Source organism: Oreochromis aureus, linkage group 15, assembly GCF_013358895.1.
Source record: "Oreochromis aureus strain Israel breed Guangdong linkage group 15, ZZ_aureus, whole genome shotgun sequence".
NCBI classification, from domain to species: Eukaryota; Metazoa; Chordata; class Actinopteri; order Cichliformes; family Cichlidae; genus Oreochromis; species Oreochromis aureus.
Genome location: NC_052956.1, coordinates 2,334,847 through 2,362,762, shown reverse-complemented (window position 1 = coordinate 2,362,762; position 27,916 = coordinate 2,334,847). Strand labels below are relative to the sequence as shown.

At 41.1% G+C, this 27,916-nt stretch overlaps 1 protein-coding gene across 6 annotated transcripts in view; it reads right to left on the bottom strand.

Moving 5' to 3' along the window:
- The window catches only part of LOC116315551 (centrosomal protein of 128 kDa), a 51,188-nt gene extending 23,273 nt beyond the window's left edge, over positions 1–27,915 (bottom strand). For 3 of the 6 annotated variants that reach the window (XM_039599036.1, XM_039599040.1, XM_039599039.1), the window contains exons 1-17: positions 27,197–27,895; positions 26,401–26,487; positions 25,517–25,637; positions 25,246–25,364; positions 21,028–21,128; positions 19,083–19,155; positions 18,361–18,483; positions 15,812–15,895; positions 15,214–15,288; positions 14,901–15,057; positions 13,244–13,383; positions 11,936–12,007; positions 11,528–11,713; positions 7,682–7,870; positions 6,941–7,402; positions 5,069–5,233; positions 3,482–3,646 (exon numbers count right to left, since the gene is read on the bottom strand). In XM_039599036.1, coding sequence (XP_039454970.1) covers positions 3,482–3,646; positions 5,069–5,233; positions 6,941–7,402; positions 7,682–7,870; positions 11,528–11,713; positions 11,936–12,007; positions 13,244–13,383; positions 14,901–15,057; positions 15,214–15,288; positions 15,812–15,895; positions 18,361–18,483; positions 19,083–19,155; positions 21,028–21,128; positions 25,246–25,364; positions 25,517–25,637; positions 26,401–26,487; positions 27,197–27,370 — 2,493 coding nt within the window. In that variant the 5' untranslated portion in view covers positions 27,371–27,895. Of the gene's footprint in view, positions 1–3,481; positions 3,647–5,068; positions 5,234–6,940; positions 7,403–7,681; positions 7,871–11,527; positions 11,714–11,935; positions 12,008–13,243; positions 13,384–14,900; positions 15,058–15,213; positions 15,289–15,811; positions 15,896–18,360; positions 18,484–19,082; positions 19,156–21,027; positions 21,129–25,245; positions 25,365–25,516; positions 25,638–26,400; positions 26,488–27,196 lie in introns of all 6 variants that reach the window. The other 3 variants (XM_039599041.1, XM_039599038.1, XM_039599037.1) reach the window with 3 other exon arrangements.
- Between the last annotated feature and the right edge of the window lies 1 nt (position 27,916).

The following is a 27,916-nucleotide window of genomic DNA, read 5'->3' as shown; positions in this document are numbered from 1 at the left end:
AAACACACGGGAGAAGACCCAGGGAAACCGAGTTAACGATAAAAACGGTTAAAAAATAATGATAAAAACCGATAAAACCCTTGAAAACCATGAATTTCACACCCAAGCCTCAACTCTCACGACCCGGTACCAAACAACTCTCCGTGGCCCAGGGTTGGTGACCGCTGTATTACTTGACCAAAGTAGCAGGTGTCTTTTCCTGGGTGTTGCACTCATATAACAGCTGTTAACTGCTAACAGCTGTTAATTAAGCTTGCTAAATTTAGCTCCCCATTAATACCAAGTTTTGAATCAACATGACAGCGGCCAAAACGCTGCAGAGTTTCATCACAGCGTGACGTCACTGTGGATATATCCATCTTTCATCAACAGTCTATGATGACAACCAATCAAGTTCCAGTTTACGTGTAAATCTGTCCCGCCTTGAGCTTAAACCTTTTGGCTACAACCTGTTACCACGTTTACAGTTTAAACCTTTTGTGAGGTCTCACTGACCTTAACCTTAACCTGTCCACTAAATTCTTGTTAGTTCATTAATGTGGCCAAAGCACCATGAAGAGGTGAATGAGACATCTTGCATAAAGGGGCTTTCAGTGCTCAAATAAAGTAGAAAAGCCATATAGGAGTCATTTTGGCATAAAAATATCACCTGACTCGTCTTAAAATTAAAGTTGTATTTAGCAAAGTTTGTTTTTTCTTGAACTTTAAATATCTTTACACCACATTCAAACTTCTTGCTTCTTAGTGCTTTTAAAATGAAGGAAGGAAGGAGGGTATCATAAGGTAGCTGAAACTTAATGCACCCTTTAACCGTTAATGATCCCCCCCATTACCCAATCGCTATAAGTTTGACTTCTTTCGGCATCATGGATTACAGAGGAGGAAAGGTGTTGGCTCGCATGTTTGACTGCAGCACTGCAGGACCAGCTTGAGAAATCTATAAGAGCAGATAAGAGCAGCCAGGGTTCATTAGCCTGGAGCAGCAGAGGAAAACTAGCTTTAAGCGAAGTGGGTGGTGGGGGTGGGGGGTTAAAGAATACACTTAGTTAGTAGGCAGTGAGGAGGCTTTACAGTCTAATAAGCAGATTTATAGGTGCATGGTTCTGTACAGGTGGGTGATAAATAAATAGATCAAATAAGATATGGGGTATGTAACATGGATGGCTTCATCAGTCTGTTAAAAGGCAATGACACAGGTCACTTTTATATTCATTTTCCTCAAGACTTCATTCAAAGATGCTCACATTTACACAATGAGCAACAACACTCACTATTACTATAGAAGCTTTACTTTGTCAAACTCAGACTACAGTCGTAGTTGTTATTAATGAGCCTTGTCAACCTGACCTGTCACACACTGTGTTCACTGCGGTAAAGAAGTTACGCTAAATATTTGCTTTATAAACATTTCCATCTGAAATAGATGCAACATTGTAGAAAGACATGCAAACTTGATCTTTTGCACTTTCTGTGATGTTAAAGAAACTCCGAGCTTGATTTTCATGTTTTTTTCATGTGTGTAGAAACTGTTCATCATGGATTTTTGGACATAAGGACAGAGGCCATAAAACAGATGGTGAGTCATAACTAGGGATGGGTACCGGTGTCCGGTGCCATGATGGCACCGGTTCTGACATAAACGGTAGTAACCAGACCGAAAAGCAGCGCACATTTCGATTGCTTTATTTCGGTGCTTTTTTTTTTTTTCCTGAGCCAATTCTAGCCAATCATTTTACGTTTCCGAGGATAGTAGGCGGGGCCAGGTACGTACGTTCTTTTAGAGCAGAGCTACAGATTAAAAACGCCCAAGGCGAAGCGGTAAAAAGTCTGGCTGTACTTCACAGCAAAAGATGCAAACTCAGCAGCCTGCAACAAGTGCTTTAAGCTGATACTGTGATACTGTCAAAGGAGGTAACACCTCAAATCCGATGAAACACCTGGCGATGCATAGCGGTTTTTTAAAAGCCGAGAAATACGCCGTGTTTGATAGCTTGCTGCGAGACCTCACACCGTGCACATCTACTGCGGGTGTGGTGCCTGTTATCGGACCCGGAGTTAACATCTCCCAAAAACCCGAAGAGTAGAGTCCTGGCCCCTAGCCCTGTTAGCATAGCAGAAATGATGACGGATGATGATGGCAGCAGCAGCCGTTCTCCTCTGCGTGAGTAGCTTCATGTTGTTCGTGTGTAATTAATGTTGAGTAGGCTAACCACATTATTACATTAATGCATGTAAGGTGAGCAAACACCGTCGTAGTTACATGCGGCTGTCTTCTTGTTTGATGGCAGATACTCACTTCACCCTGGCCAAAAAGGCTAAAATGACCAAAGAAAAAGTGGAAAACAGTTAAACATGAGAGGTTTTTGGACAAAGTTTGTGTTTTTTCCATTGTTTAAGCACTGCTTCCAGCCAAGAGTGATGCCATATATGCCCTATAGCTGCAGAAAAGGCTAACATTGTTATCTTTTTACAAAAACAACAGTTAAACATGAGAGGTTTTTGGACAAAGTTTGTGTTTTTTCCATTGATTAAGCACTGCTTCCAGCCAAGAGTGATGCCATATATGCCCTATAGCTGCAGAAAAGGCTAACATTGTTATCTTTTTACAAAAAAAAGCAGTTAAACATGAGAGGTTTTTGGACAAAGTTTGTGTTTTTTCCATTGATTAAGCACTGCTTCCAGCCAAGAATGAGACCATATATGCCCTATAGCTGCAGAAAAGGCTAACATTGTTATCTTTTTACAAAAAAAACAGCTAAACATGAGAGGTTTTTGGACCAATTTTGTGTTCTCCATTCTTTAAGCACCGGTTTGAGCACCGTTTAAGCACCGGCACCGTTTCAAAAGTACCGGTTTGGCACCGGTATCGGATAAAACCTAAACGATACCCATCCCTAGTCATAACGAGTATTTCCTTTGGACTTTCTGTCTCAGGTAACACACACATGCAACATTTATATAAGCACAACAACAACACACAAAAGATTATCAGGTAAAACTTGTAACCAACTGTAAAATACTTTCCAAGGTTCTCAAAATAGTTGTTATTCTTGCCACTGGCAAATAAACAGAAGACACAGCCTTATGCAAAATCACAATACAAGAACAGGTCTCTTCAGTACAAGTCAATGTTATTATTCTGACGGTTAACAACTGAGCAAACAGTGGGACAAAACAAGACTGCTACTCTCACTAACACTCCAGCCTGTAGAGACCTATTCTTGCCACACACTGTCCAGCATGAACCGACAAGAGAGGCAAGCCTAACAAGAGACCGTTTCAATCAAAGTTTGCATCTAGTGCAGCAACGACCTAAAGAACTATATATGTTCCTCCAGACTATGTGGACTGGCAGGACTAAATTGTGACTTAGAAATTGATCCGTGCTTGCCAAATGTGCTGTGAATGTATAAAAGCAAGCTGACAGTATTCAACACCATTCAAAACAAACAGCAAACAAAATGTAATAGGCAGGAAATACCTGGAGCTTGTCTTCGCCGTTCCTAGCCAGGCTGCGACAGGCTGCGTCTAGTTCCTCGCCCAAAGATGTAAGGACTGCCTCTTGCTCCGATTCCATTTCCAACACCTTCTGCTCCAACTTAACAAGTTCCGACTCCGAAACACGTCTCCGCTCGGCTGACCTGACCTGTGGAGAACGGCAGACAGCCGAGTGGAGTAGTGTTGCAAATTAGCTGGTGTTTCAATTCATGCCATTCTAGTTTAAAAGACACTGATAAGAACTTTTTTTTTTTCTTCATTCGTAGCATAAATGACATTTATGTCACCTGTTACATTATTATCAGATGTTGTTCTGGTTTTCCTCAATAAACACATTCAGACAGACATAAAACTGTGGGCATCAGAGACTTGTTCAGTTTCCTCTCAAAAAGCAGATACTATGTTTCTTTAGCTACAGTAGTTTCAGGGTCTCTACCAGGACACGGTCAATCAATACATTCAAGGATGGAAACCAAGTGATCAGTTCTGCCCTGGGAACATGGATCATTATCCTGTCCCTGAGATAATAAACTGCCCGTGTTACATTAATAAGAGCCCTTTTTCTGCATTCAGCTGATTTCAAATCAATAAATGGTTCCTTTGAAAAAGACCCGTGCAACTTATCAGGGTCCTGTCAAAGAGGTGAATTGGGATTCAATACTTCATCAGCTGTTGCGAAGCCACTAAGGACATATTGATAAAGACTCTTTAAAATAGTGCTGATTTGGCACCACTTAACCCCTGGAACTGTTCTCATGTTTGGATTATCTGTCCTAAATACCTTCTTTTGAACAGTGGAAAGTCGAAGCCTGATGGGCTCAGATTTTACCATCTGACTAAATGATACACACACATTAAACAGCTGGATTGAAATCACTCAGCGGGAAAGTTAGAAGCAGCACAATGTCTCTCTCACAAACTGAACCCAGCCTCAGTGGGTTGCTAACGTTGCTAAACGTTACTAAAGTTTGCAGCACTGAGTTGTACTGTTAAGTGTTATTATCACTGCTGTGAGAGTGCTGGAGAGCAATGGGTGTAAGAGCTCTGTCTATAGATAACAGTACTGTCTATAGATATTCCCTGCAGCCACTTTTTGGGGAAGAATCTTGCTAAAAGGTTATAAAAAGTCACTAATTCTTGGGGGAAAAATGGCTGATGAGCAACAATGTCGTGAACTGAAGTGTGATGATCTCTGCTGAGATTGAGAGAGCCGACATGTCGAAAAAAAATCCTATCTTTAAACAGTTAATGCAATAATTTTGTTAGACCCTTTGAACCAAAGCTAAAAGTCTGCACTTCAGTCATATTTGATTTAAAATCCACTGTGGCGGTGTACAGAGGCTAAATCGCTGAGAAAATTGTGTCAGTGTCCAAAAACGTATGGACCTAACTGTAACAGCACCCGAGTTTCTGTCACTGAGTCGCTGACTGCTTGCACATAGCCAAATGTCTTGTGTTTCTATCATGCAACAAATATCATATATTCTTAAAACGTAACATCTGCACAGACACACATATATTAACAACTTTGGAAATTTGGAAAAAACACGCCCAAAGAGGGCAGGCTTACTTTGTCTTCCACTTCCTGTTTGAGTAGCTGGTATTTTCTGTGGAGAAGTGCATGCGCCTCCTCTTTTGTGCTCAGCTGTGCTGCCAGCTTATCACATTCATCCTTCATCCTGTCCAACTTGATGCGCAGCGCCCCACACAGCTCTTTGTCTGACGCTGCATCTGCCTAGAAGAGAGTGGATCTTTTTAATGCGATGATACACAGGTAATATTTCGAGATCATAAACATGGGCGGTTTATCTGGGGCCAAAATTATCAACGTTAAACAGGTGACAGTTTTGGGAATACTATGAGTAAACAGAACAGATACAAGTTCTCATGTCACTGATTTGAATCCAGATTTAGGGATCATATATAACGTGCCAAATTTATCAGTGGATCCAAGCATCTTAAGTCAGTTCTTGCAAGTAAAAGCTGATTTCACAATACAATGTGACATTATGTGCTGCAAACCCAGAGAACATCAAGTAACAGGTCAAGAGAACAAATAAATGGCATTTCCAAGAATCTGAAATGATGGTCTCAGCCCTTAATAACGGAGTCCTGCTCAAGCTCGCAAAGGCAAGCCTCAGATTTTAGCTTTCTATATATAATAATAACATAATAAATACACAGGATACAGTAAAGTGGAATGAATGACAATTACTCAGGACCGGGAGTGACACAAACAGAGGAAAAAATGGAGAAGCAAAAACATGAAAAGCAAAAAAATTCTAAGTGGAGGGAAGCAAAAAGAGAGCGATTAAGACAGAGCGAGGCAGGGGAGATGGAGCGGAGGAGAAATCATGAGTAAGAGGACAAGGACATGGAAATGTGAATATTTTAAGCCATTTCTGACAGTTGACTGTATCACAACTGTAATACAGGCTTCTGGCTATGATACGTGAATATTGGGCGGGCTTCTGAGGAACATCTGCCGCCCCCGTAGGCTAATATTTAAAAACATTCCAGCGAACGCCCTTGTCCTTACCGCACTTGGAAATGACACCATTACAATGAGCTATGTCAGATATTAATGCCATTCAGCGCAGCTAATGGGCTAAACTCAGCCATATCAGGGAGGACCATGCCCCTTAAGAAACAATGTACCCGGGAGGGCTCATCTTTGGAGATACTGAAGGTGGGAGGGGGGTGTGGGTGCAGTGGGACCGAGTCAAGTGAAGTTCCTATCTCCAGCAGTGCCTTTATGAGACTTTAGGGGGTCTGATATCTGTTTTTTTTTTAAATATTCACGCTTGGAGCTGTAGAATGGCCCTACAGATCCACAGGGCACCACACACCATTAAAAGCTCAGCTATCCTTGATTCACCAGTACTCAGAGGACGGGGTCACGACCAATGAAGAAAATTACGCTAAATGAGAATTTAGTCTGTGTCTTACTGGGTCGGAAATATACCAGATGTTTAGCTGCTGGGGTACGTTACCCTGCACTGAATTTGTAGAAATGCCAATTAGAGTTTGGCACCCTGTGATCCATGCCTGGGTAGGGACACCTTGAACATCTGAAAAGGTTTGACAAAATAAAAGCATTTGATGCAGTTTTTAGAGATTAGCTTTGATGAAGAATATTTAAAAAGAGAGAATTCTTGGATTTGTAGTAGCTACAGCGAGCAACCACTTAGCCCAGAATAAAGACTAGAAACAGAAAGAATAGTTTTGTCCAAAGTTAATAATGTATTTCTTGTATTTTGCTTAATCCTAAAAAAAAGCCTGAAGATTTTGTGTCAGACTATTTCTGACTGTTAATAGTTACCACACAGCTAACTGACACTCATGTAAACAATGCCTCTGGATTTTTTCACTCTTGCTGATACCAGTGATTATACTAAGCTACCGTTTCCACATTAACTGCACAACATCTGATCACAGCTACCTTCAGCTCTCTCTTTTGTGCCTGTATTTCGTCTCGCTCCTGACGGCAGACCTGTAGCATGTCCTGCACTTCACGAGCCTTCTTTGCATTGCTGTCTTCCATTGTGGCCTTCAAGCCATCTAGCTCCTTCTGATGCACCTCTCTCTCGAGCTGCAGCTGCTTGCTGAGCACAGTCCGTTCTTCCTGTAGCGCTGTCAGCTTGGCCTGAAGTTCTGATGTGCTCTTTTGGAGCTCCTTCCTGGAGTTCTCCTCTTCAGACAACCGCTGGGTAAGCTGGGCGTGGGCTGCAGTCATCTGCTTCAGGGCAGCCTGGAGCTCAGCCTGTGCGTCCTGGTCCCTCTGAAAACGGCGAGCTTGGGTGTCAGCTTGTTCTTGCAGCCTCTGGTTCTCTTCTTTCAGTCTTGCTCGGATGGCGGCCTGACGCCGAGTCTCATCCTCAAGGGTGGCTGAGGCCTCCCTCACCTAGGGTTGGGAGTCCTGTTAGGATCTTATCACAGCTCTTTAATGACTCTAATGCACCATCTTATATGGATTTTTGGATTTTACATGAAAAATAAAAAACAAATAAGCAATTAAAAGGAATTAATTTGAAGGAACCACTAAGATTACTCGATTGAGATTTTTCAATAAAATCCCTACAGTGCTAGACATTTGAAAACACTGCTGCATATTTTAAGATCCTAGTAATTAAAAAAAAGAAGAAGAAGAAGAAGAAATGTATCTGGGTGTTGGACCCCACACCTCCTGGATTTCCTGCTGCAGTGACAACTGGCGCTGGTGTGTCTCCGACAGCTCCACGTCCTTGCGGTGGAGCTCCTCTTCACGTTGGGCCAAGCGGCCTAGGATTTCAGCGAGCTCCCTGCGGGCTGCTTCAGTCTGCTGGCTCAGCGCCTTCAGCTGGGCTCGAGAGTTTTCCTTTTCCCTGGCTGCCTGGAGGGAGAGAGAGAGTGGGAGCAATAGAGAGAAAGACACGGGTAGAGGAAGAGAAAAAAAAAGGTGAATGAAGAATGACAAATGAAGAAGAGGAGGAAGATGGTGTACAAAGAAGAGCTCTGACAATGACGATGAGTGCATGAGAAAGAGTGACAGAGAGACGGAGCGGGGGGAAACATATGCAGTACCAGCTCCTGCCCTGATAGGAAAATGCTTGCACTCAGCTTCTCGATAAGGGACAATGGTCAGGTCTGCTCAAGGCAGATTGCTTCTAATACTCCGGCTTTGACTGGAATTTGCAGAGACTTTGCAGCAGCTCAGAGCCTAATCATTTAATTGAGCACTTGATTCTCTCCCCTAATTCATTAGGAGGGCAAAAATGATTTTGTAATTAATTCGCATCACGTCGAGTGTGCCAGGTGGGAGTCGGTCTGACTGTCTATCTGTGAGGCACAAGGTGCTGGCTGCGAGTTTGGAGGTGACTCCCTCAGTCCGAACGGGATGGGAATCGATGGGGGGTGACGTCTAAGCTAATAACAATAGACGGGCGTTAATTATTTAACGAAACACGACCACTTTAACATACCAAGCAACGGTAATCTATTTGTGGTCATGGCAGGTGAATTCAAAATGCATTATTCAAAAGTTTAAATTGGACGATGACACAAAGTCGTCCTCTATGACATGAAGACAAAATGAAGGATGAGTGAACACGAACAAAGAGAGAAGTCAGGGATGCAGTGATTCTGAAGGACTGATGCTAATACAAGTGTTTATGCTTTTCCTGATTTTTTCTCATATAAATATTGTTACAATGGTGGATGCTCTTATTAATATCAACAGACTTTCAAATGATGTACTTGTAATCCCTATGAGGCAAAATTTCTGGTGTCAGACTGCGACTAACATCCTTTCACATTCAGTTTTTTCTACTCCTCATTCTCCTTGATGTCACTAAGCACTGTATCAAGGCCCAGTAAAAGGCAAATAAGGATTATTTTGAAGGTAAAATCATGCAAAGCTACTTTAGTGAGCCCAAAAATAAAAAGTCTACATACATTCACTGGCCAGTTCATTCAGTACATTTAATGAAGTGGCTCAGCCAATCACATGGCAGAAACTCGGGCCATTTTGGCACGTAAAGATGGTCATCACAGCCAAGTCAGGGAATAGGGGAGAAAGGTGATTTAAGGGACTTTGAAACATGGCAAAGCTGTTGGTGCCAGAAGGCCAATCTGAGTGTTTGAGAAACTGCTGATCTGCTGGGATTTTTCTTGCACAACCATCTCAAGGGTTTATAGAGAGTGGGCCAAAAAAGAGAAAATATCCAGCGGGTGGCGGTTCTCTGGGCAAAAATGCCTTGTCGATGCCAGAAGTCAGAGGAGAATGACCAGCATCAACTCCACTTTAAACTCCACAGCCTGCCTGAGTGTTGTTGCTGAATGTGTCCATGTCTTTGGGACCACAGTGTACCGATCTTCTCACAAAGATGCCGCAAAGTTCAAATAATCTCTGGGTTCTTGAACATGACAGAGTTCACTGTACTCAAATGACCTCCACAGCTGTCACATGTGAATCCAGTTGAGCACCTTTGAGATGTGGGCGAATGGAAAATTCATGTAATAAATGTAGCTGAAAAGAAAATCTGCAGGAACTGTTTGATGCATTAAAATCTGTGAGGAATGTTTCCAGCACCCTGCTATAAGGTGTAGCCGTGAAGCATTAAGGTGAGTCTGAAGACAAAAAAGGATCCAGGTGAGGTATACCTAATGAACCGTCTGGTCTCTAAGATTGGGGAAACCTGCAGTCAGCTAAGACGGACAAAGTCACCTGGATGAGTGATGAAATGTTTCTCCCATAAAACGCTACGTCCAGATGAACAGAATCAACTTTTGGAGATTTACTTACCTGGATGATTGAGCATGCATCAAGACGAACTGTCTTGGGTGTACATTTTCTTGTCTACATGGAGCATCTATCACAATAAAGCCTCTTATGAGGATTTACAATTGAAATTTGGGACAGGGAGCCCATAACATCACAACATTAGCATGTCCTTAGCTAACTTTTGATTACATTTGCTCACCTTACACTGATTTACAAACACTTACATATTCAGGCTCCTCAGGTGCTCCATGACCTCTGGGGTCTGGGCTTTGTAACACATGGACCAGTGGGAACTGTGTCATTATGCAAATCGTTAACTGGAAAAATATTTCCTGTTTGTGCTGGATTTTGGCTCACAGGGCTTCATACTACTGTTGTAATGTTCTGTCTATATTCAGATCGTGCTTTTTATTGACTCTTGTATATTTGGTTTAAAAGGCCATCTAGATACAAGAATTATCTCAGATTAATCGCAATACAAACTTCCCAAATATGTTAGCACAAACATTTAAACAAAATAAACACATTTTACAACACAGCTAGAAACACAAAGTTGCTAACAAACATGAAACATGGCATCAGGAAAACAGGACAGGCTGTAACTACTAGCTTTGTGGTGTCCATAACGTCCACATTAGTTACCAGTATTATGTATGTAACTGTAGCCTTCCACCATCCAACCATGTATTCTGACCTCACTGAGCAGCACAACTACAGAGAGTTTTGCTTCTCCCTGCTGCCTGAGGCGTCACTACTGGAGCTGAGAATTGCATTTTTGTACAGACATTATTGATCACTTCACTTTTCACAACACACCATCAACGTCACAGAAGTTGTGCGTGAGCCAGACTCTGCTGCTAAGACAAAGCAACAAAGAGGCTTGGTTCTAGCTAACAGTGCTGCCAGCTGGCTGGTAGCTAATGCAGCCTGTACCAGCAGCAGCAGCAGAGGGCGGAGGTGGAGCATTTCAGACACAACTGCCACTAATGCTGAATTTACGCTGCAGTTTCCCATCAGATCCAGCTAGATTTCCCACAGTAAACCTTTGCTGGTGCACCTGAGAGCTCTCACTTTGATCGATTATAAACCGAAAGAACTACCAGAGCCAACAGAGTAAAGTGGTTTTAGCAGTCCTGGTTTAACTTGCACTAGTACACATTAAAAGCTAACTGGTGGCACGATCTTGTACACAGTACAATGTATTCTGTAGGTACAATTTCATTGTAAAGATGAAAGGCTCTCACGTGGTTTTAGTTAAAAGAATACATTAATATGACCTAGACATTCACATACGATTCATGCAAAATGTTGTTTTGCAGAAGCAATCAAGTGATTCAGCACTCTGCAGCCGTAAGGTTACTCGACCCACAGTGGGTGGATTAAAGAAAACAGCCAAAATCAATGCAGTGGACGCTGAGATATTTAGATTTTCTGGCTCTTACTACGGGTCAAGCTCTTAACGCTGACATTTCCCATAATGTCACTCATTAGCACCTTTCATTAGACCCCGACTGAGTCCAAATCAGGAGAGCGAAGTGCTGCTTGAGATAAGGAAACCAATTTTGATGTGTAAAATCGGCAGAGTGCCCATTTTGAAAAGAGCAAAGATGTAGTTTTACAGAACGGGGCAGATCAGTTCACTGGAATCAATGACTTTTTAAGATTCTTGCTTTTTATTTCAGCGCTGAAAGTCAACATTAACAGGATCAGCTGCTTCTGTGAGCTGTGTCCAAAAAAACTGTTATGAAAGCATCTGCTTCAACCAACCTGTGAGGCCTTGTCAGTATGAAATTGAGCCTGAGCCCTCGCCTCCTCCAGCTCCTTCTGCAGTCTCCTGCACTTTGCCCTCCACTGGCGCACAGCCTCTTGGGCTCTGGTCTTCAATTCATCTCTGCTCCTTGTGCTCTCGAGGAGTAATGCCTCCGTCTCTCTCCTCTCTGCTTGCCCTCGGCTCTGAAAGGAAGACTGAATTTATGAATAAAGTGTATATTCATCCTTTAGAATATAAAATCGTGTGCAACCATTCCCATACAAGAAGAATCTCAAGCATCTTATTACCACAGGATTAGTTTATTCACATCTTAAAATTAAAATCTGATAAAGTTGTGGCTTAGAATAAAGAGGTAAACATCATGTGAGTGTACTTCAGTATAAAAGGTTGATTATTTAAGCTACCTGTATGTCCCTCAGCTGTTCCAGCATTCGCTGCTGCTGTTGCTCTCGCACCGCCAGGTCTGACGATAATTCCTTGTATATATAGAAAAGAAAGGTCAAGGTGTGTGTCTCTGTGGAGCTGAGAATTGCATTTTAGATTATTTCAGTCAGTGACTATTGCTAGTGTGAGGGGAGGGGGTTGGGGAAGCAGGAAAAAGGGAGAGTGGAATAATGTGTTTATGGTGGGTAGGAAAAAAGAAAAAGGAGAAGAGAACCAAAGAAGAAAAGGTGTGATATATTTAAAGTAAAGATAAAGAATAAAGGGTTGGCATGATAGAGCTAAGAAAGAGACAAAAGACAAAGACAGAGAAAGGTCAGAGGGTGTTTACACGCTACGTACAATTGGATTATCTACATCGCGGGTCTGAAAAGTAATCTAAAAGAAGAGTTGCTCTGGATTAACGTAATATCCACAAGAAAATCACAATCACTTTGAAGTTGCAAGTTTGAAGTGGAAAGCAAAGGTAAATAAGGTAACCCTGTTGCTGTTTAGGCGTTTATACTGAATAAGGCTGTCAGATAGGAGTATTTAGTCATACACTGATTAGTCATAGTCCTATTTGACTGTATATAAATTCAGCCACTGAAAAATTGAATCTTCCATCCCATTTTCCTCATTATACTTCATTTTTCTCATTTACCACTAAAAATGAAACATTTCCAACATCTATTTCGATTTAGACATAAAAACCGCACGAGACGCCCCAGGTGATACATGCAAACACCCGCATATTCTCTCAACACCTACTCTGCAATAGGGGAAGTGTGGGTGTTTAAACACATTTTCAGTAAAAGAAACATCAGAGATTAGAGAAATGTGCCAATGCTTGAAGTGCAGCTATTTCTACTAACAATTTATTGATACCAACTGCAGCCTTGAACTTTGCAAGGAATTGCAATACTCTTTTTTCCCCTCCTCCTTCTTCTTCTTACATCTTGTTTCAGTGATGGGAGTGACACATTGCACCAGTTTGAGAAGGATAAATGATTGCCTGTTGACTCCTGATCTATTCCAAATGTCGCTTCATCTGACGATTTAAAAGGGATCAAGGGGTATGGAGCAGGCAGGGGATGTGACCGTGGAGGAGAAGCACCAGACCCACATACATAACCTCAGCACGGGGTGGAGACAACAGCACGGGCAGAATCAAAAGCATGCTTGTGCTGTGTTCATTTGAACTCCAGCTGAGACGTCTTTAGTCTTTGGAGTAAGGCGGCCCAAGAAATGCACCATCTTTCTTTTTTGAACCACCTGTGACTCACACACACCTTCAACTGTAAGCTGATTTGGACCCTCTCCCTCTCTTTACAGTCCAGAGCCCTCTTCAGTTCTTCGACTTCACCACGGACCGAGGCTTTGCACAGCTGAACACGCAGTTCTGCCACTTCCTTTTCCAGGTCTGAGCGATCTATTGACACATGCACACCGCTATCAGCAGACGTACATCCACAGACTGCTGTTACTGCACGGTGGAAATAAAATAGAAAATAAGTGGAATAAAAATGACAATCAACAGGTAAGCCACAGCATCGGATTTTTGGATTTGTTTTTTTTTAAGGGAAATGTAATAAGATTCACTCTGTTTATTTTCAGAATTCTTTTGCAAACTGTCCTTCAGCAACAGCTGGTCCCCCCAGGTGCCACACGGCGTCTTCCCACCGCTCCTAAAGCTCAGAATGGGTATAATGCCGTGGATGAAATTCTCTACACGGGTCACTAAAGTTAAAGACTTGGTCACTTTGGTCACCGACCAAACATATGCTGAACAGAATACAAAAGTAGTGAAAAAGTCTGCGACTCATGAAGGATTCTCCACAATTTAAATACTGATTTGTAGAAGCACGCTATGACGATTTAATGAAGTCATTATAAACTACGAAATAATCTTTCACTCGACTTAATACTAAACCAGCACAAAACCCTTACATAACCTAACCTTCTACAAAATGTGAGACACTTAAAGAATCTCTCATTCTGGAGCTTTTACTGCCTTTAAAGACACTTTGATGTCCTAAAATCAATGTTGCAAAAGAACAGAGACGCACAGAGTTGATTTTCAATATTTTTCTCGAATATACACTCAATTTTCTCTCCTTTTATGGTAATAAATCTTTGACATTCTGTGTAGTTCAAATCAATTCTCAGTCCTCTCACCAACGTTTAAGTTGTCCTTTCACCATCTTATTTCTTGCTGGCACTGAAGCCTCTCTTTTTACTTTGCTCTGCATTAACCCACTAACCAATCAAACCTTTAAGACAGAATGAATACAAAAACAGGACACGAGGATAACGGGGGGTATAAGATAAGCTTCTAACTGTAACTGTTACCGTTCATTTACTAAGTAGTGTTTCAGTAAATAATTACAATTATATTTAAAGCAGCAGAGCCATCATGGGGAAAAAGTCTAGTAGAGTATAGATCAAGCGGAAGCCCAAGATTTTGGCTGGTAGGGATGACCTACACACAGTGATGTCATTATTTGAAAATTTGGCCATGTTTAAAACGAGCATCCACCATTGAAGCGATATACAAATGACAGATAAATCATCCCATGGTTTAAAGATTTTGGTATATCTTGTGAACACATTGTGAATAAATGCAAGTCCACACTCAAGTTTTCACAGTGAGCAGGCTGCATTTTTTGTTTTGCTCTGTTGTCTTGCGTCACCTTCTCCGCGTTTCATTTCTGCTGCTTGCTTGTAACTGTGCTGTTTTGTTGTGTTTTACTGAACACCCCGAGTATTGAACAAAAGAAGGAAACAGAGCTGTCGGTGTTTCATTTCACAACTCTGTACATTTAAAACCCGAAAGTTGTCATCCTAAAAAACAAAACCTTAGCATCCATTTCCACTGGCACAGCAATCTTTAAAACCATCCATTTAACTTGCATCCATACCCCCTCTTCTCCCCTGACAACCGAATACCTGGCCCTTGCAGCCCACCTCTTCCACCATCCTTGTCAGCATAGCTGCCATGTGGCTGAGCACTGGGCCGAGACGTCTCCGGCCGTGCCCTCTCATGCCCCGTCTTCTCCTCCCTTGTCCTTTGCAGCTTTTGCAGCTCGCAGCGCATGTCCTCCACCTGGGGATCATCAGCCGTGTAAGCAAACGCAGAAAAAAGACATCCGACTGTCTGACAGCAGGCAGAACAACACTGAAGTCTCTTCTCATCTTACTGTTTTGTCTCATGAGGTTTACTGCACACGTGCACATAGAATCAGGCAGAGGACAAACAAACCTGTTGAACGAGGGACTCTCTGCTATCTTCTGACTGTTCCAGCAATCTTCTGGCTCTCTCTAGTTCCTGCTCCATCTGAGGACAGCGGAGCAAAAACAATTTACATGAACAGGTGTTTCAGAATTTGAACAGTATCAGGGTTTAATCCAGAAACTTAAGGCAAAATGAAACGAAAATCATCAAAAAAAATCCAATTTTATAAACTTAACTTTCCTTGCCTGAAAAATAATAGACATATCTGTTTAACAAAAATTCCAAAATAGGAGGAAAATGAACAGCAATCTGTCAAATAAGTTGGCATCGAATCATAGCCTTCACATGTAAAGTCTCATTTTGAGCCACAATGAGGTTTTCTATATTAGTAAATAAAAAGTAAACATTATAATTTGTATTACTGCAATTGTGAAAACTGCAACATTAAATAGAAAGTTTGAATGTGATTTTCAGCTACAATGCAATAACAAAGTCTCTGCATGCCATATTTAAATGATCGTTGAAGCAGTACGGGAAAAACTGAAACCAAAATTCTCAAAAGCGTTTAGATCATCTCAAATTTTCTCTAATGCAAAAACGCTCCTTTAACACTGAGTTTCTTCACCTTGGATTTCTCCCTGTCTGCTTTGAGCAGCCTGGCTGCCATCTTCTCTCTTTCACTGGCTCCAATTTGGCATCTCCCTAAAGTCTAAAACACACAAACAAAATTCCATGCAGGAAACACCGTGTATTATTGTGAGACACTATAAAGATGACACATGAGAAGTGCTATTGCATCACAGTATCCCCTGCCCTCCCCCCATCATCATCGCCTTTTTCTTGGAACGAGATACTGGCATCATGGTGGATTTGTACAAGAGCTTAGATCCCACTCCATCCCACTCACTCTAAGCGGGCTGTGGTGATGAATTACCGGCTGCTAGCAATAACATCTACCCAAGTGACTCATCATCTATTTGATTCACATCACAGCGGGCCCATCGGTGGGGAATAAATGTGCCCTCTGCTCTCCCTCCTCTCCTGCTCTTTAGTAGTGAAAGAGATTATTTTCCTCTTCATTTCCTCATGCTTGTTTATTTACCCTTAATTTTTGGGCAAATGCATTATTTCCCATCGCCCTGGGCCCCGCTGGTGTCCCATTAGGGCACGACAGAGGAGAGGGATGCAAATGAATTGGTAGCTACCATCACTACACAGCGTGTTGAAAAACTCTTGCTCACACAGGTTATCAGTCTGGATACACAGCGCCCCTCTGTGGTTCACCGGTAAAATACAACAGACATGACAGATTGGGAGAAGATACAGATGAACCAAGAAATATCATTAAGCGGCATTATGCTGATGATCTATAATGTGGAGGATTTGTGTGGTTAAATGTAAAGTAGCAATAGAAATGAGTAATAACACAAGATAATGCACATCAAGCTACATCACTAAAGCGCACATAATGACAGCGCTTTCACAGCCACTTGTGCTTTCAGACAAATCATGTCTTGACAACGATCGTGATTGGCATTAAATATAAGAAAGCAGCAATTGCTTGCTTAGCAACCATCTGCACTATAACAAAGCAATTACCTTAGTGTGTTTTATAGTCTCATAAAGCAGAACAAGCTTTAAGAACCTTATAGAATCTGTTATTTAAGGTACAGTAACCATGAAAGCCACTAGAAACCTCGATGTTTTCCCGTTCTGTAACTGTATTTGTGAGGGAGAATAACCATCCTTGTATCTAAACCTGTAGAAAGTTACCAATCCCACCAAGTATGCTTACTTTGACTTCCCACAAATTCTGAACAGAAAACCTAAATTGTTTTTGTTGTTTTCTACGGTCCACTATCCTTTCACTGTAATATCTCCGTACCACAGATGGAAGCATTATTATGTTGGGAAAATCCCAGTGTAACAAAAGACTGCCTGAAAGGCTGCCGAAAGCCCCACACTGTTTTGTGGAAGATGCTACTGACATGCTTTCATCAGCCAAATTTCTCCATGTGTGAAAAAGAAGGACTAAAGAGAGATTTGAACGTGTAACCTTTCCAACTGATCTCAAAGACTATTTTGGTTGAAAGTGAAACTGCTGATGAGCACGTCTGTAGTGAATTTTGAAATCTACATACTAAATCTGAGTGTCTAGTAAACGGACCGCAAAACATCTATTATATTTTCATTGAGAGTTCACTCTTCTGATGGATTTGAGCTTGCTTTCTTTATGCTGCGTAGCAAACCAAGCTCTTCTTTATTTGCGCCTAAAATGCCGTCCAAACTTTTCTATAGCAGTTTCCCACGGACAGACTTTACCTGGGTAAGCTGCTAAGATGTATTATTGGCAATCCAAACACATTTGGCAACTCATTTCAGCACTTTTGTATCAGTCGTAGACAAGAACACCAGCGATTTCACACTGGACAATCCCCTCGCTCTTATTTGGTAAGGAAAGTACAGTCCTTTGCTCCAACCCTTTCCATCTCTTGTTTGCCTGCTGGCTGGCTCGGGGCCAGGTTGTTCTTCTTGCTGTCCTCCATATTAACGCAAATGCTTCCCCAAAACATGGAGCAGAATGATCGCGGTTGTTATCCCTTCTAAACTGCAATGATTGATGAAAAGCTGAACTGAGAAGCAGCTCATTGTATTTATTATTCATTAATTTTCCAAAAGTGCTTGGCTAATTAGATATCTGCCAGAGAAACTTATTATTTTGGTAATAATTCCATTCTGAAAGTGTGTGCGCCTCATTTCATGACACACATTTAATCTACATCCGTGGGAAACACGCAGTGACCAACACATTCTTATGCAACGCCACAAGGAACACAAATAAACTTGCAAAACAGAATATAATCACATTTGCACGAGGCTTGTATTATTACAGGAACTCTGTGTTGCTGTGTAATTTATAGTAGAATTTACATTTTTAAAATCTTGGATGTATTATAGATACATTTGTGATTAAGATCAAGGATGACTTTGCTGGGATCACCAGGTAACACGGATCACTTGGCGCTTTTAAGTGTTGTCTCCAATAAATGAATGAGGAAAGTTAAGTACGGTCATTAGTTATAGTTAAGTCTTTCCACTGAATTCATGTGCCTCCATGTTGCCTCTAGCGATAAGAGCGAGGTGTGGGAGGTGAGTGGCGAGGAGGAGTGTCACCTCCTGCGGCTCGTCAGACACGGCTGCCCGCTGCTCCGGCCTCCTCTCTCTGCCCGTGCTCCTCTGCTCGCCGTGCATCTCTCTCTCCAGCTCCTGCAGACGCCGCTCCACACGAGACGACACCTACAGACGGCGAGAGAGAGAATGAGCGCTCCTCGGGTCACGCAAGCATTCGCGCTGGCGCGGGAATGGCGTTAGCGTACGATAGATGAGAAAACAGGAAATTAAAAGTGCGGATGATAAAAATATCTTTCATAACTGACTGAGTGTATTACATTCGTGTTGCAGCACCTCCCTGCCTAATCAGGAAGCATCATATCCACCTGTAAAAAGACAGCTTTATCTTGTCACGCCCACAGACAGGATGAGATAAAAAATATTAAACATGTTGGGCGTCATGTGGGGCTGTGTATTTGTCACAGTACTGATGGCGCAGTAACAAGCTGTGTGCCTGGAAATTAAAGGGAAATATTTGCTAAAGTTGGAGCACTATGAGCCTACTTTAAAAAAAAAAAAAAGAGGAAGCCATTTGTCTTTTGCCATTTTCTATTCCAAAAACTCAAGCCATTTGCATATTTCATGCTTTATACAGCAGCTTTCATCCATCAAAATTTGTGATGCGATGGCCTTAAATTCTGGATGCCTCCGCTTTTCTTTACACATTCACAGAGCCAGAAAGCACACTTGAAGTACTGGCAATGAAATACACAGCCACAACTCACTGAGTCCTGTCTCAGGGAAGCTGTCATATGCTCTGTGAGGCTTTCCATCGCCCGCCTGGTGTCAATATCAGCCCTACATAAGAAGGGAAAAAAACAAAAACAGACAAATCAAGCTGGCTGAAAATATTTACACTGCAAAACACTGGAAATACTATTCCAGGACCTCATAAATGCATTATTTGACAGCACTAAAAAATTATCATGCAGCTTCGGATGCTGAAATACGACGCTGGATCAATTTGCTCTGGTCAGCGGCGCTGGGTAGGAGTGATTTTTAATAACTTCAAAATGTCAAATTCTAATCCGTTTTGACTGCACGCCGCCGTCTCTTTAAGTTTCCTGTGACACTTTTATCACCTTTTCATTAAGGAGACTTCACAGAGATGAAAACCGTGCTTCTGTTTGCAAACCCCAAGCAAAAAACTTTTTTTATGTTCGGTGCATATGAAAAGTAAAAGATCAATATCCCAACACCGTCTTCCCAGAGCCGAGAACTTAAACTGATGACTCTGTGGGCAGACGTGAAGTAGAAGAGACTATAAAAGCCTGCTTGCATTCATTGTGGCTTACTAAAACAGTGTGAGATATATAGTAACGCTCTTGGAAACGTATCACTCTTCAATTTAATAAACTGTAAGAGAGCTGTCTGCTGTTACTAAGCCACATTTGTTTTTCAAAAAACAGCCTCTTGTAATGAGCGTTCTTTTCAGAGGTCAATGCAGTTAGACTGAATACAAATGAGAATAAACATATTTAGTGTGCCTGTCCATTTTCACCATGTCACTAGTGAACGACTCTGCAGCTTTTCTAATTTGGCAAAGAGAAATTAGCACCAGTGCTGCTCTGGCTAACGGTTTAATTATGCTACTTGACAACAACAAACCATTATTGGAGATTTGGCCATAAAATGACTTTTGCAGTAGGCCTGCACAATAAATCGAAAATTTATTGTCATCGCGATATCAGCCTGTGCGTTGGGCCCATCGCAAAAGACTGCGTAAACTGTGATAATTGGGTACCTTAAAATGTTTACACACGTGCTTTAAAGAATTTACCAATCAAAGAAACCCCTTTACACATTAACCAATCGAACAACGCTGCAGCAACGAGTCAGAGTTGTAATGGCTGAGAGCGAGACGCATGACGAGAACGCTACTGACTATGAACTCGTGGCTAAAAAACAGCAGTCCAACAGCCGTCTCTGTATCCGAGTTTTTCAAGTGGAACTCCTTATGAGAAAACGTCGAAGCGCTACAAAGAAATAACAGAGGCCATTACACATTTTTTGGCTAAAGACATGATGCCTATAAATACAGTTAGCAGAGAGGGCTTCACCAGTCTGATACATAAAGTGGACCGGAGATACCGCATCCCCTCACGAAACTACTTTTCCCATGTCGCCATTCCACAAATGTACGAAACATGCCGCAAGACCGTCATGTTTGAACTGAGCCAAGCTGAAAACTGCACAAGCACTACAGTAAAGTTTCCTCTCCAGTTTTGACTTACATCATAACTCCTTGGTGAGTGGTAAAATGATGAACAACTGCATTGAGATAATTTGCAGTATAATTTAAGTTATGTTTATTTAAAACTAATTATAGAGACCGGGAAGGATGTCTTTCAGAATTCAAGCCTCAGAAATTTTTTTTATGGGGGCAATGTTTCAATGTTAAAGTGCACGTTGTTGTTACACTGCTAATACAGCAGCTTTCTTTAAATAAAACTGTTGCAGTAAAACGGAAATTATGTATTCGTTTTGGGGTTTTTTTGCTATTTATTTTATGGCAAGTCATATCGTTATCGCAATATTGATCACAGTTATCGCACATCGCAGATTTTCCTAATATCATGCAGCCCTATTTTGCAGTAGCATAAAAACAATAGCTGTTAAATTCAATTGTGAATGTGTTGTGTGGGAACGTATGAGCTTTTATGTTCAGACTTCAGATACCGGTTCCTCCGGAGGATTTCTCTATCCAGGTCATCAGACAGTCTCTGCTGGTCACAGCGCAGATCCCTCAAGGACTGGTGCAGGGTATGAATCTGTGTGAGACAGCCACAAACCCACGCTGAATACAAAACGCGAGACACGAGCAGGGCACGGCTGAGCGGCGCTCCACATCACTGCATCGTAGAAAACACACTACAGATATCTGAAAGGGAAAAACTAACACAAATGAAAACCCATGTGAATAAAATGATGTTGATGGAAAATGCTGCAGTGAGAGCCCTCTCACTGACAGGGGCTAGAAAAAGAGAGCATATTTCTCCCATATTGGCTGCTCTTCATTGGCTGCCTGTAAAATTCAGAATTGAATTTAAAATCCTTCTCTACACATACAAGATCTTAAATAATCAGCCCCCATCTTACATTAAATACCTCATAGCAGAGGTGTGGACTCGAGTCACATGACTTGGACTCGAGTCAGACTCGAGTCATTAATTTTATGACTTTAGACTTGACTTGAAAAAATGTTCTAAGACTTGTGACTTGACTTAGACTTTTATACCAATGACCTGGGACTTGAATTGGACTTGAACCGGTTTACTTGAAAAGACTTGATATTTCACCCCAAATCTAAAATTTAACACGCATATTATATAGAAAGTGTGCACCATTAATTCAATTCATTCATTCATTTATTCAAACCACACTCTGTACTTATGTGTGCGTGAGCTGTAGCACAGCCAATCAAATTAACCAGATTTTTTCAAAAAAGAAAAAAAAAAAAACATTCAAAAATGCTGCGAGTAGTTATTTTTTCAGGTGCATAAACTATGACGTAGTCAACAAAAAACTGAAATGCAATATGCAAAACATGCAAGAAGAGAATCACAGACAGAGATGGAACAACTTCCAACTTTGTCCGACAGTTGAAGTTGCATAAAGAATGGCGGTGCTTCTCTTTTGCTACGATGAGATAGCTGACTTCATCTAACTAGCAAATGTTGTCCAGGCTACGTTGGTGATACTGGTTTTTTTTAATGTGTATGATATTTTTGTCATGCGATTTTAAAGCCGGTCCTACAAGCGCATCCAAGAATAACATGCAGCTTATCTCAGAACTGTCAGTGAAAATTATTCTTGGAGCTAAGTTTAATTGAGCTGCATTTTATAGAGGTGCAATTTCACAATTTGTGTATATTTTCTAAGTTCAGTATTTCATCATGTGTTGAGAAAAACAGATTTAACAATTACAAGGTCTAATATTTACATTTAGCATATAACTGCAACATTCGTTTTTTTTTTTTTTTAAAGACTCGAAAGGACTTGAAATTCAAAGTTTCAGACTTGTGACTTTACTCGGACTTTTACACCAGTGACTTGAGACTCGACTCTGACTTGCCTGACATTACTTGAGACTTGACTTGTGACTTGAGGATAAAGACTTGAGACTTGCAAAACAATGACTTGGTCCCACCTCTGCCTCATAGTACCATATCACCATGTTTGCACTTTACACCCAGACTGCTGGTTTACTTGTAGTTCACTATTTAAAGTAGTATGGAAGGGAGAGCATTCAGCTTCCAGGCCCCTCTTCTGTGGAACCAGTTTAGATTCGGGACACAGACACCCTCTCTACTTTAAAGATTAGGCTTAAAACTTTCCTTTCTGATAAACCATGTACAGTAGTTAGGACTGGATCAGGTGACCCTGAGCCCTCCCTGAGTTACACCACAGCAGTAGTTCTAGACTGCTGGGTGCTTCCCATGATGTACTGAGTGTTTCTTCGTCACTCGTGTCTTTTTGTTCTCCATGCGTTTATACACTTCTCTGCATTTCATCATTAGTCATTATTAATCTCTGGCTCTGCCCACTACTGTGCCCTTTATCCCGTCTCTTCCCCTCAACCCCAGAAGGTTGCGGCAGATGGCCGCCCCTCCCTGCTCCTCCAGTTCCACCAGAGATTTCTTCCTGTTAACGGAGTTTTTCCTTCCCACTGCCAAGTGCTTGCTCATAGGGGATTGTGCTATTGTTTGGGTTTTCTCTCTATTATTCTAGGATCCTTACCTTACAATATAAAGTGTTTTGAGGTAACTGTTGTCGTTATTTGGTGCTATAAAAAAGACTTTAATTGAACTGAACAGAAATCACATTAGGCCAAATCACATTGGTAATATTTTTCTTATTTACAGATGATTGCTGCTGTCCAGTGAAAACATGCAACCACACAGACGCCATATTGGTTTAGAGAGCTGTGCCTCCTGACAATGAAAGTTTCAGGAGGCATTTTGGTTTGTTACAAATACTAGAACTATATTTATTATACAGGATCCATAGGTAAGTTTAAACTCTGAGTTTTTACACCAGAATCCTTATCTTATATTAACAGTAGCTCAGGTGGTAGAGCAGTAAGGTGAGTGGTTCAATCTGCTCTAGTCTGCATGCCTTGGGCAAGATATTAACCCCAAACTGCTCCCCGATGCATCCATCAGAGTGTAAATGTGTGTGAATGTTAGATAGGAGCACTAGAAAAAAGTGCTGGTGTGAATGAGGCAAATCATGTAAAGCACTTTAAGTCCTTTACACTTTAAGTGCTTTAGAGTAGAAAAGCGCTAAATAAGAACCAGTCCATTTACAATTAGTAATCATAAACAGTTCTATGATATAATGTTTAAAAAGAGTAATTCTCCGGCTCCTTTCTGTGTTGTTGGGCCATCAAAACTAATGGGATTACTCCCATCACTTAAACAAATTTACAGTCTGATTCTGTGAAACTCTGACTTGGAATACGAGCTGTAGATGAGTTATTTAGTCTCTTATCTTCAGTTCTGCTGTTGATAATCCTCTCTCAACTTTCTCAGTTGGGACTAAACAAACAGGACAGTCTGTCTGAACTCTGCCTGAACTTCTTGCTACAAACCAAAAACATGCACAAGTTAACCATGACTCCACGTCCCATCAGTGTCATTAAAGAGATTTAACACACATACAGATTAATTAAGGACTACTTAAGACGATAACACATAAAAATGACATAGCCGACTGACAAATAATAACCACCTTTCTCCTACACTATGAAAAATATTCATGAGATTCAAATGTTCATCTATTTTTCTAATTTTTGTTAGAATCATTTAGTGTCAGACTAGTGCCCTGAAATACTGGATTTTGGTTACTGGATTATCATAACTGTCCATCCATCTATCCTCTCAACGGCTTATCAAATTCAGCAGATAACCTATTGTTATGTATCAAATGAAACAAGTTTATTCAAATAGGAGATGATAAATCAGCACATCACCTGATGCTTTCTTTCATTGAAAAAATTAAAAAGCAGCAAAAAAGTCTGTCAGGAATACGTCAGCAGCCACAGTCAGAATTCCTGACCAAGACGGCAGCAGCAGAGACACAGCCAGCGAACCCGATACTGCATTTATGGGTTGTGATCGAACAGCCAATTTTGCTTAGGAGGTTTCTAATTAAGTTAAATGACCCAGAAGTATTGTTTTGGCAGTCACAGTAAGAGCTGCACAAATTCTACAAAAACTGAATAAAAGTGCTTCAAAGCTTCCTTTATTACCTCCATCAGCAGAGGATACATTACACCATTCTTTAGGAAAGTAGAGGAGATCATTCCCATAATCTATAGTGACTGAAAATGATCAACACATCTGACCAAATATCACAGCTCATGTAAATATTAAACATGATATCCATGTCCACAACCTGTTTTTAATTTTTATCACACAGCAACACCCACAGTTTAACTATTACACGGCTACAGTAAAATTGGCTTCTTGTTGAGCTTTTGCATTGCAAGAAAAACACAGATTTATAAAAACTCTAATTTCAGATTATGAGCTGTATTAACTGATCAAAGTGCTTTAAATTCCACTGTTGTTCAGCTGGTAAGAACATCTTGGGGTGGAGTAAGATGTGCATTTTCTAATCTATCTTGTGGATGTTGTACTTTTCCATACAGCAGACATCCGCTGTGACATTGTAAAGGAGTCTAGTGTACACTTCCCTCCTCTTTACTTATAAAGTCTCCTTTACACCTTTCCTTGACCCCATGAGATTTTCCACTGTGGCCAGTGAAAAGTAACTTTTTTGGACTATGTATCTACCTATAGTGAGGCTGATTCAATATGCCCTCTAGTGGCAATATGCTGAACGTGAATGAAGCGGAGTACTAGCTGGACTGTTGTTCCTTACACCGTCTCCTTCCAGGCTGGTATCCTTGAAGCGAACATTGGCAGATTGAGACCTCTTCCTCCTTCCTGGAGGGCTCGTGTAATCCTTAAGTGGAGAAGTGGGGTAGAAACGCTGGCCTTCTGAAATCACAAGCATACATTTTATCAGAGGTTTGCTTTGCAAACTAACAAACAATATTAACATATAGCAGGAAGTCGGACACTTTCATACTCTGAAAAAGATTTACTAAACAAAACTCGATCATTGGTTCTACTGGTCATTTTTTTCATACCTGACCCTGAGAAAGCTTCCAGGTCGCTGGTATGCAGGGTGGAGGCTGAGGAGCTCTGAACCTCGTTGGATCGCCTCTGTGTCTGCAGCTGGCTGATTGACTCCTCTAGGTTCTCCCTAAGCTGACGCATGAAAAAGTATAAATGACTTACAAGGAGAGAGAGAGAAGTTTGTGTTGTTGTTTTTAAGCAAAAATGGGAGTGTCGTATTTGAGGCCCGTTCTTAAGATACCTAGAGAGAATGGATTTGACCTCACTGTCAGCATCATCTGATGATCCATCTCTAACCAGCCATCTCTGACTGCTTAGTGTTGCTACAAAAGGCCCAATGCAGCTGTGTATGATAATTGGGTTCAACTGGCAAACTGACCCCTAAGAAGTCACTCCCCATTTTTGTATTTTTCTGTGTTTTTTTTCCTTCTTTTCCATAGTTTGTCCTTGTTGATTGCCTTATGTATACTGATGTATAATGCTGTCAGCAGAAACTGATCTAATAAACATATAGTTGGCAAAAAATTGGGAGTGTCATTCACTTGAAAACATCTGAATAAAAAGGCATAAATTAGTTGGTGAAACTGTTAGAATTAAGATGTGCTTTATTTATCACAAACTTTGGGCAATTCTTGTATTATAATAGCCTTAAAACATACAGCAAAACAGCTTAAATAAAGGACAACAAAACAAACTATCTAAATAAGGAAAAAAGAGGCATCGATCATCAAATTCTAAATAAATAATTTTTAAAATTAAACTAAGTACAAATTTAAACTCAAGAAAATGGTTCTATAACGTAAAATAGCTAAATAAAGCAGAGTAAAACAGCCTTAACATATATAGTACAGCAATAAAATAAAATAGAAGACATCTAAGAGAACAGGCATCTCACCAGTGCCATGGCTTCAGCCTGGTCGTCTGTGTGCTCCCTGTACTGACCCAGCATCTTGTCTACTTTGGTCAAGTTCCTGCTGGTGTCCTGCCATTAAGACACTTCCAGTTAAAGACTGCTGAAATGTGTTAAGGATTCAAAATAGGCTATACATACAGAGCTATCCATCCATCCACTTTATTACATATACAGGTGCTTTCATTAGCCGGAAACCACAAGTAAAAAAAAGCACATGAAAGACACAGAGGAATTATAATGTCTCTAACACGAGTGGTTGTTTTTTCATTTCCAAACTATGAACGTTAATTATGAATTTATACCAACACTAAATCTTTTGTGGCAAGCTTTACTGGTATCCATTTATTACTCATGTAAATAGGGAACACATGCCCATTAAGCGGGTTAATTCTCCAAAGAAGAGACACAAAAACAGGAGCACTCTGAATCACGACAAACACAAGGAACAGCATCACTGCATTGGTTTTTTTTTCTTTTACATAATAACAATTGAACCATAAACTGATGGAAAAACCTAGATTTAAAAAGTGTATAAACATCCTTTAAATGCAGTAACTAAAGAGTATGATACTGAAAATTTGCTGAAAAAAGACAGACCTTTGTTTAGTGTGTTCCCAGCCTGTGATGAGATAAAAACCTATGCCTAAGTGATTTGTAATCTCCCAACACCTGACTTGGTCGTATGGTTGGGGACACAACACAGGTGAATGTTTGCAGGTGAACCCTGAACAGATCCACATAGCGTGTCTTTTCTATGACGCAAACCTGCGTAAAGTACCTGTAAGGTGTTTGCAAGAGTGCTGATTTTCTCGGAGATGTCTACGGTTCGCCCGACGACTTCTCTCCCGTTGCCTCTGGACCTCTCCCGACCAGGTCTGCGGTGGGCTTCACGCCGCCGAGACCGGTGGTCCGGGGTCCTGTCGTATGAGTCAGAGTCGCTGGATATATCCATACTTTGAGACGAGGAGCGGACACCGTAAACGGCTGACTTCGCAAAGTATGGAGCAGCACTACTTTCATCAGCGGAAAACGCTGTTAAGTGTACCGTTAATCAGATTAACAACGAAAATGGGATGCCTGTAAACTTTTTTTCTTTTTTTTACAATTGATAACTCTGTCACAACAATCACACATGGGAGCTGTGTCACCATTATTTTGACCAAACATAAGGAAACTGAGATATCTGTCAAGGAAAACACGAGAACCAAGGGTATCCTGGCATTGTTGTGGGCGATGCTCCTCCTGGCTAGCAACAAGTGGAAACTCCTGTAAACGTTAGCCAGCTAGCTAACTAAACGTTAGCCAATGAATTTAACCTTGCGATAAGACTACAAAACAAAAACTACAAAGCAGAATCAGATGGAATACAAGCTACCGTCAGATGCTAATTAAAGAGAAGAGGTTGAATTCACGCTATGCGGAAGAACAACCCTCAGCTTCACCGTGCTGTGGCAAGTTGAACTAGCCGCGTCTGAGCAGCAAACAAACGGACCAGAGC